Source organism: Macadamia integrifolia, chromosome 11, assembly GCF_013358625.1.
Source record: "Macadamia integrifolia cultivar HAES 741 chromosome 11, SCU_Mint_v3, whole genome shotgun sequence".
Taxonomy (NCBI): Eukaryota; Viridiplantae; Streptophyta; class Magnoliopsida; order Proteales; family Proteaceae; genus Macadamia; species Macadamia integrifolia.
The window spans coordinates 9,365,425-9,376,032 of NC_056567.1; the positions used below are offsets into that span (position 1 = coordinate 9,365,425).

Sequence of the window (10,608 nt, forward strand, 5' to 3'; positions counted from 1 at the left end):
TTCTTTGTGGGAACTCTTGGAATTTACCATGCCAGCACCGATGAGGTACTGAATAGTGTGCTCGATCGTAGGCATGTTGACGCGTCCAGACAAGTAAAGGTACGTCTTGAGCAGATCCCCGTGCCGGTTCTCTTCAGCGGTCCAACACCGGGTCCAAACAGACCAAGGGTCTGAGCTCGCCCCGGTCTCATCCTCAACCCCATCAAACCGGTTCAGCATGGACATGTATGTAGGCAGCGCCTCTTCAGTGATCATGTCACCGACCAGTGCCACCAAGTAATCGTCAGGCAATCCAGAGGTTTGTTCACGTAGGGCCCTGACTTGGTCCATGAATAAATCGGACGGCTGTGTGGAGTCAGGCAAGAAATCATGTGGCTGCCAAGATTGCTCTACTGGCTTTAGCATCGGTAGGATGGTTTTTGTGGCCCACTTATCAAGCGATTTGAACACCTCTATCTTCTCCGGTGGCATCGAGTGTGTTACTATCTCACATGAGCGTGTTGGTGATGCCATAGCTGTGACTGATTTTCTCCAGAATTTGGAAGCGGTTGCTGGGGTTCTTACATGATGATGCGATAGATTCCGGCCGTTTCCTCTGGGGATGGAGATGTGCTGTGTATTGCTAAAGGTCAATGCTTGCTGCATTTTCCCGTGGAGAGTTTGTTTGCTTGGAATGTGTGTGTATACAGTTTGGGAGAGATATTAGGGAGGGAGGGAGGAGCCTCTATTTATAAGATTCTATGGTAATATTCAACCATGGTTTTATGGTAAATTACAGATTTTGCCATTTGAAATCTTTATTTCATGATACCAGTCTACCAATTTTGTCATCAAGGAAATGACCATATTCTCCTTTTATATTTATTTTCCTTTTCGTATAGGTTGGCCCTAAGGTTAAATTGAAATCATTCAGAACTTAATTGTAGGGTGTTGGTCTTTGCCAATGAGTTATCCATCTCCTTATTTAATGATATGAATTCAATATGAATCAAAAGCCATAAACGTATGGTGCTATTAACATAAGACTTCACTGTGTCAGTCCCTCTCCCAGATTTATTATACGGTTTGGTGTTTTCTCATTTAAAGTAAAATATTACAAGGTAGGGTAGCCAACAACGTACATATAGTAGAGTTGTAAATAGACCAAATCAGTGTCGGACAAATACTGTCCATATTTGGTCAGCCTATTTAATGGAAGAACAGAAAAGTCAGAATTGGCATGCTTAGCATGTGTCCCTTTTGTGAAACACGTGATGGGTGAGTAAGACTATAAGACAGATTAGGCATGCTGTCATGTTGTCATGTAGTCGTTTTTTTTTTCAAGAGAAATAAAAAGAAGATCAGAAGTTAAATTAAATCAAATGAAAATGAAAATTTTTTGTAATTTTTATTTAACACAAAGCAAAAGAATTTTTGTGTGGTCATACACTACATAATCATTGGATGGGAGATGAGGGTTTATGGTGCATTAACGACCTTTCCTGTATTTATATTAGAATTTAATTGTCTAATTGCTTGTCATTGAGCTAGAAATTCATCTCAAATAATCTTGTTTAGGCAAATTTCTTAAAAACACAATAGTTTTTTTATTACAGTTTATTTATACTGTATTAAAAATAAATTGATACTAACTCATAGGTTTTGATGGAATTCTTACATTATCAATTTGGTATTTGTGTTAAACGTCAAGTAAGTCCAATGCCGGCACAAACAACATGGGGAGTTAGTGTTTAACCAAGTGAAGTATTCATATAACTAATCTGGGACTTCAGTTTTATTTATCACCCTTTCATTTTGTTTTTGCTAAAAGATCAGAACAAAATATATGGAAAAAAAAAAGAAGAGAGGATACAAGGTCACATCTTGAAATTTAAGACTATTCCACTTTTGACATTATCATCAGTAAGAAGAAACCACCATTACCAACAACAACAACAAAGCTTAGTCTTGTTCCAACTAAATGATGTCGACTACATGGATTCGCGAGTATTGAAAAAAAAATTATTTTGGGACATCTTATTCATGAACAATTGGCAACTCAGATCTTAGCCTTCTAGGTAGCTCCTGTTAGATGCCATAATTGGGTGAAGACTTAACTTTTGCATGTCTCTTCTAACTAAGTCATCAATGATTTTTTGCCTGCCCCTAGCCCTTTTAGCTCTATTCATCTACATCTGATCACTCCTCCATACTGAGGCATCCAAAGGCCTCATTTGGACATGCCCAAAACCATCATAACCGACATTCTCTGAGCTTATCCTGAATTGGGGCAACTCCTAAATCAGTTTTAACCTATTCATTTCTTATTCTATCTCTTAGGGTTTTGCCGTACATCCATCTCGACATCATCATCTCAGTCACACTCAACTTATCTATGTTACGCTTCCTTACTGCCTAACATTCTATACCATATATCATAGCTGGTCTTATGGGTGTCCTGTAGAATTTTCCCTTAAGCTTTAGAGGAATATGTCGATCACATAACACTTCAGACTCCCCTCTTCATTTCATCCATCCTCCTTTGATTCTGTGGGAAACATCATCATCAATCTCACCTTATTTGTTTAACGTATATCCCATATATCTGAAACAATCACTTTATGGGATCTCTCTTTCCTCAACTTTCACTCTCTCACTATCAATTCATAATCGATTGAAATTACACATCATATATTCCATCTTTGTTCTACATATCTTGAGACCTCTCGATTCCAAAGTATATCTCCATAGTTTCAATTTGTCATTAATCTCGATTTCAAAGCAGAAAGACACCAAACCTCATAAATTCATGGTGAATAAAAATTTCTCTTGAGGCGACTAAGAGCATATGAAAGGAGATCAACCTTGATGTGATGAGGCCAACTCAACTATATGGCTACCTTGTACAAGGTTTTTCCCATATATTTTTACTATATTTTAACAATTTTGTTCCCATTATTTTTTATTTTATCTTTTTAATTCAACTATACCATTGATTCATGCCATATAAGACAAACCGATTGAACTAGAATGTTACACAAATAAAGGGTTTGATAGACCATATTTATTGCTAAAATTTAAATACCAAATATGTCACCACATGGTTGTTATGGCTTACTTATGACCAGCCCCTATATCGCAGGTGTTGTCATCACACTTCCACATAAAATATGTCAATGGACATCATAACAAGGGTGTTTTCGTAATTTGATGAAGCAGCTTATTTGACCAAATATGAGGAATTGGTATTTCTCGTACATTTTCGATAACATTATAAAGGACAAGAGAATCCTGCATTTTGACATAGGAAACATTAGATCAATGAATAGGAGAACACTTAGAAGCATATCAGCGCAATCAGGGGGGACAGTGCAGTCTCTTTGCACCCTCCATAGTTTTGGCATTTCCTGTACTAGATTAACAGGATTTCATTTTTTAATTATAAAATAAAAGTTACAATATTTGAGAGAGAGAGAGGGGTAGGTAGTTTTGACTATCACCGTGCAATTTGAATGAGTCAAAAGAGAGAGAGAGATTTTGTGTAATTTGCATGAGTCTTGGTCCAGTTAGAGGTTAGCTCAAGGTTCTCTTTGATAATGTCGAATATTTGAATCTGGACCTATTAAGTTGATATCTCATTTGTTTTTTGTTTTTTGAGCTAGTCTTTCGTACCATGCAAGACAGCTTAGTCTTGCATATCTTTGACTTCTAATCTTTTACGACTTCAAGGGTTCTTACATTTCTATCTCTGGAGGGCGGAGGTTGGCTACCAAAAGCTCGGGCAGCCCTAAGCCTAAACACAGTGGGTGACAAAAAGATGGTCGTATCCTCTTCCTCTTTGTTGAATGTATGTGTATCTCTCTTGATTGGTTTTTGCACTAGCACAGTAGCCGTGTGATCACATAGTGATCGCCAACTCTAATAATAATAATAAAATTGATTCTCTATCCTAGAACACGGATCTTCGATGTCCTTGTGTCTATTTCTCTCTTCCCCAAAACGAACGGTAGGAGTGTCTTTCCACAAGGGGAGAAGAGAGAGATAGACACATGGGAGAGACAGAATTCTTTTTTACTAATAACAACGGCAAGAGATCACTTGGTCTTGTGATTTCTATACCAACACAAGGATCAATGAGAATGCTCGCAGAGGCATCAACATTGATGGGTTTTTTTTTCTTTTTTCTTAATGGAGGGCAAGGTGAAAAATTTGCATTCTTTTATGTCTAGGCGTGTGAGCCGCATGACTGGGTAGTGCTCTTTTTAAAAGGAGATACCCAGTACACCAATCTCACACCTAGTCAGCGAGTGAGATCAAGCTCCTCTCCAACGACTGCACCCTCCAATGTCCCTCCAACGATCATCCAAGGGCTATAAAGGCTTCGTCACACATCCCAATACCTACCAACACCTGGGGATATGTGTCCAAGCCTTTTCAACCTATGGATGGATCGTTGGAGGATCGTTGGTGTTGGAAAGGATCCCAATCCCGGTGAGAGTTCGTCTTCGCTAAAATAATTGCATATGCAGGTATCATTCCATCATCATCTTGGTTACATTAATTTGGATCAATACTATTTTATTGACTTTATTAAGGTCACCAAAACTTTTGATAATGCCTCTCATAGTTAGAATACAAATTTCAAACTTATATTTGCAAATTGCAAATCTATTAAGTAGGGTAAGTGGAAATTAAAAATATTTGTCCTGATAATTGCTAAGTTTTGCCAACCTAAAGCTATCGAATCAAGTAGTTATCATGTCATTAGCTCTTCAATTACGTCAAATCAATACATGAATGGAGCTAAGTTTTGATCCAATTAGAGATATTTTTCACGTCATGTTTATAACATTTTTTATAAGCTTCAGATATTTTCATTCATGTGATTCTCGATCTTTAGGTTTCTTAAACGGTGATTAATAGATCTTGATTAAGACAAGCTTCTTCCCTTGTGAGATTGTCTCTCCCTTGAATCCTCCGCCCCCAATTCTATGCATTGGAAGGTTCAATACGTTCCTATGCTAGTGTGGAGTCAATGGAAGTGCTTGTGTGTTGGAATTTAAGTTTCAAACTATGGTCAAATTGGTCTTTTTAAAATAGTATTTTCTTGAAATCCAAAGTAGTCTTTTAGAAATTCAGCTTTCCCCCCTCAAAAGTGTCTCTTCTACTTTTATTATTTTGTCTTTTAACACTTGTGGAGTTATATATGAACTAAAGACAACTCACAAAAGCTTAGTCCCACATTGCTTAGGGATGAAAGAAAAATTGGATATATGTAGAAATGTTTGTTAAGGGTGCAAGCCCTTTAGAGAGGCACTCTCCCTTGTCATGAGTGTGTGGGGGTTTCTGGGGTCCTTGCTGGGGACGGGGACGGGTACAGGTGTGGTGGTTCGAAGAACCTCCTTTTTGCTTCCTATAACTTTTTGTTTGGATTCACACTAAGGGACATATTACATATTATTGGTATATGTACCAAATATATGTAAATATGTATGTACATGTACAATCATGCACTTGTACATATGAGACATGTACCCTTCCCCATAAGTGAATGTACCTTTCCATACATGCATAGAGTCACACCTGTATACGTATGGGTACCTATATAGATATACCCATTCGTATACAGTTACTTACATTCTATATATGCAGAATATAGGTTCTGATTGGGTATTGTACAAAATACATACTGTGAGAGTTTTTTGGTTCTCTGTTCTCTGCAAGTGTTACTGGTCTCTGTTATCCTTCCCCATAAGTGAATGTACCTTTCCATACATGCATAGAGTCACACCTGTATACGTATGGGTACCTATATAGATATACCCATTCGTATACAGTTACTTACATTCTATATATGCAGAATATAGGTTCTGATTGGGTATTGTACAAAATACATACTGTGAGAGTTTTTTGGTTCTCTGTTCTCTGCAAGTGTTACTGGTCTCTGTTATCCTTCCCCATAAGTGAATGTACCTTTCCATACATGCATAGAGTCACACCTGTATACGTATGGGTACCTATATAGATATACCCATTCGTATACAGTTACTTACATTCTATATATGCAGAATATAGATTCTGATTGGGTATTGTACAAAATACATACTGTGAGAGTTTTTTGGTTCTCTGTTATCTGCAAGTGTTACTGGTCTCTGTTTCCTTTATAGTATTGGTTTCTGTGAATTTCTAAGTATTACCTTCGGACATACCTATTGGAATCGATTATTGGAAGTGCACCTTAGTCGATTTGAAAGTTGTTTTATCTTGGAGGTGAGAACCTAAGGGCAACCCGATTATATACAAATATATGGGGCATTCAAATACCTTAAGGAGAGTATACATACTATACGACTCAACTTCATTTAAAGTGGAACAATTTCTGCTACTGTTACAGAGGATCGATTTAACAAGTAGGTCATCTTTTATTTGTAATTACATTTCAATTAAGTAATTATTTTGTCAAAGTCTTATACCTATTGCCTTTCTTATACTGTGGAATCATTAATTTCCAAATTACATATTGGGTGGGATGGTCATTTTGCCCCCCCCCCTTTTTTTTTGGCAAAGGACCACGCTATCTTTTGGGCTTCTTTTTCTCATAATTGTATGGGCAAAAGAACGTTCTTTGGTCTTGCAGCCCTTGCTCTATAGAGAGAGAGAGAGAGAGAGAGAGAGAGAGAGGGGGGGGGAAGGGGGGGGGGAAGGGGGAGGGGCGAAATGATGCCTCCATCCCTGTTGATGCCCATATGCCCCCTCCCCCCAATTGGCCTCCATGCTAGTGCAAGGGCTGCGTGACCGAGTAATGTTTTTTTCCCCTAAATGTATATAGGGAAGTGGCTTTCTATCTAGGAGCATGGCTTATACCAATGCTCCCTGTGTCTATCTCTCTCCTCCCCAAAACAAGGGGTAAATGTATAATTTCATGGGGGAGGAGAGTTAAGCACATAGAAGCTACCACAGGGGTAGGTCACGCTTTGGATAGAAGTCTTTTTTCTGTTTAACGGTTTACTCAAACGGTGGTTCAATTCAATTTAAACCGTTTTAACTAAACGATGTCTATTTTGAAATCAAAATAGAGCCATTTATTAAATGATTTCACGGTTTTGATGTAAATATCTCAGTTCAATTTCAGTTTGGCTTGACACCCTTTGTGAGATCCAGTCTATACAATTGTAATTTACAAAGTATTTGTATTTTTATTCCTATTTTGACAAATAGGGCATTGGTGACATAATGTTTTGTACACACTCTTTAAGGTTCACATACGAGAATGTATGAGAACGGTCCTGGTCCGTGGATATAGAATCAATTTTCTCTCTCTTCATTTAATAGATTCTATATCCACGGATCAGGAGTGTCCGAGAACATTCTCGTACGTGAACTTGATCCGTTCACGACCATACGGGTACCAATTAACCTCCTGACTTCTAATCAAGACACCCAAAGCAGACAATATCTACATGGACACAATGTGAATTCCTAACCTCATCATTGGCACCATTCATAGGAAACCCAATGTACACACCAGAGTTCCCAACTCTATATAAGTAAACCCTCTTGTAAGTCATACACTCCACACTTCCCTCAAGGTTTTTTTTTTTTGGATATATCTATTTGAAATTCCAATTCTTATCGTTACCTTATTTGTCTTTTGGTTTTGGAGCCATCAGGAAACCCTTCTTAGAATTTTTCCTATCCCTTTTAATAATCGGTCCCAAAATCAGCTCTTAGAACCCTCCCAGTAAAAGGATGGGTCAGTTCCTCATTTTAGTGGGTTTGTTCCAGCCAGTATGGTTTTCTGTTCGAGTCCCAAACTGTCATCCTGAAGGGAGGTGTGAGTGTATGACTTACAGAGCATGTTATTATCCTTCTACCCTAAAACTTAAAGCTTCATGGATATACAAGAAGGGACCATTTTTGTCTTGTTATGATAGGAATTCTAACAAGATGAAAATTCTAGCTCCAAGAACATGACTTGCCTCAACTTGTTTTGGTTCACTTGAGTCACTAGGTTTTGAGGAGAGTGAGTCGAGTAATAAAACCTAGTTTTCCAACTATGCTCTATTGTGTATGAGCTCACGCAATTAGTAGTAATCATTTTTTTCATGCTTGAATTCATTTCTTGATTGTATACTTTTTTTTTTTCTCTCCGCTATTAAGTCCATTTATCACAAATAAGTGGGATTTGTGGTTTGGTGGTATTGGAAAAATGCATGCTGCTATGTTTAGTTGCAAGGAAATTTTGAAGGGGAGGAAAAAAATAAATAAATAAAAACTCTTTTATTATGATCACCTCATGTGATTTCATATGATTGTATAAAGTACTTAATTTTGTTATCATATTTAGTAATGATATATTTAACATATAACTTTCATTTTATATTTTATAGCAAAGGGTTTCGGATGCAAAAGTGAAGTAAAATTTAATAACCAAATATGGAATAATTTAGAATTAGTGATATAGTTTCTACCAAAAAAATAAAAAATAATTAGTGATGTATTCACATGGGGTAATGATTACAAAAATTCATTTTTTAAATTTGAAAATTTCACTTCAGTTCCCTTTAGTTTTCCTTACAATCAAATGGAGCTTGCTCGCAAGAAACCAAACAAGCAGACATCTTAGGCTATTTGCTTCCACTTTTTGGCCAAAATCCAAATTCAAGAGCTTAGAAAAACACACCCTTAAGTTGCTTACACGAATCCTCTTCTATCAACATTATTTTAGACTTTTAATGTTCTTGTTGATTTACAATCATTTATCTATTCACAGCAATGTTTTTAATCTTGGGAATAGACAGCTGTTAGAATTGGATTGGATAAATTTACCCCAGTTTTTTTAATTGATTATTTGCCCATTTTACCCTTATACCTTAATAGTAGATTGGTATAGGAAGCTAGCTCAGTCGTTGCTTGGCTGCACGGGTGCTGTGTTAAAGGATTGGGATTGATCTCTCTCTAATATCGTTCCAATTCGGGTGATCCTAACCAATTTGATCTGATTTTTAAAACCATGATTTACACTGACTACTTCACTTCATGTTGTTTTTTGCCCGTTTATATTACTTCCTGCTAAAAATATAGATGAATATATCACAACACTATCAGAACGGTATGTGGCCATGGATTAAGTGAAGAGTTGGTGCATGGTATGAAGGGAAATGTTCTCAGTCTGGGAGTGTGGCTTCTACACCTGAACAAGACCCAATAAACATCCCCATTTCATTTCAATCTAGGAAGGGACAGGGAGATCATTTTATAGAGAGAAGAGAGATCTCCAAGAACGCAGGCATGGAAACCACGCATTTGGAACGAAATTTTTTTTCATGATGTAGATAGGTTAATTGGTAAGGGAAATGCTGTTAATTATACCAAAAAAGAAATGCTAATAAAGCCTTATTATAAAGTCCTGTCTACAACTCTTTTAATGCTTTATAGCCTCAAATACCTCCTCGCTACAACATACTCTTCTAAAATAAAATTTTAAATAGATAAATAATTTGGTTAAAAGATCCTAACACTCACCCTTTCAGAGTCTCTCTCCACTCTGACCATTGTGAGCCTCGTACTAACAGAATCATCCGATGCCTTAAATCAAGGTATAGCTTCTTATAGTAGTGTAATTCGTGAAGTGAAAGAGTCTTTCATTCTTGTTTTTTCTGGACTTGGGGGTATTCGGTTGGTCTTAATTATGGAGATGCAAGCTACTGTCAGGGGTATTTCTATTTCTATTTCTATTAATAAGAGTTTGATATATGTATCTATCTGAGCAAACTCTAAATTGGATATGGGCGTGATCAACGAAGTCATCAAAGGTCCGTGGGATACGCAAGTTCTGAAAAGTAAGATCCTTCACCTTTCGACCTCTTTTGTTTGGATAGAGTTTAAACATGTTTGAAGGGAGATGAGTCAATTTTCTGATTATATGGCTTCGTTCACAATGAGCATGAATATTAGTCTACTTCCGAAAGAGTTTTTGGATGATCTGAAAATTTTTAATCATAGGTGATGCTGATTTTCAGATTTATTACCAAATGTAATATGTTGATTTTTATATCTTTAGATTGTTTGTAGGGCATGTCCCTTTTGGCTTTTGGGACCTATCTCCCTTCATTTATGTCTATCTAAATAGAGTGTGGCTGTCATTTTCTATATTTATTTTCCTTCTTTCTTAATACAATAAATTTACCTATAAAAAAATAAAAATTTATCCAATGCTCTATCATTGGTGTGTGAGTGGCTATTGAAGTGCATTCGACATAATATCAATACTAAAATTTTTACAATTGTAGATCTCAATGAATGCATACTTATAAAACAAGAAGAATAGGATTGAAAGTTACCTAGATCGCACTAATGGCATGTTCCAAAGGAATGTAGCACGAGTGCTTGATCTCCATATGAGACTCTCTTCAAATCCCAAAAGCTTTATGTACTTAAGGAAGAATAAGACTCTTTTCTCTCCCAATTTTTTGATCCAAAGTTTGTAATGAGCAATTTAAGTTTTTTGGTCTAAGGTTTCTCTTTTATAGAAAAGTTTAATTTGAAGATTCCATTTAGATAGACATGATCAAACCACGTAGTGTGGTCCTAAAAGGTAGCCATAAAATGGGCCCTAATTGCACTAAA

At 36.7% G+C, this 10,608-nt stretch overlaps 1 protein-coding gene across 1 annotated transcript in view; it reads right to left on the bottom strand.

Annotated features, from left to right (window-relative positions):
• The window catches only part of LOC122092898 (stearoyl-[acyl-carrier-protein] 9-desaturase 1, chloroplastic-like), a 16,878-nt gene extending 16,233 nt beyond the window's left edge, over positions 1 to 645 (bottom strand). Inside the window, exon 1 of the mRNA XM_042663201.1 lies at positions 28 to 645. Coding sequence (XP_042519135.1) covers positions 28 to 645 — 618 coding nt within the window. The remainder of the gene's footprint in view (positions 1 to 27) is intronic.
• Between the last annotated feature and the right edge of the window lie 9,963 nt (positions 646 to 10,608).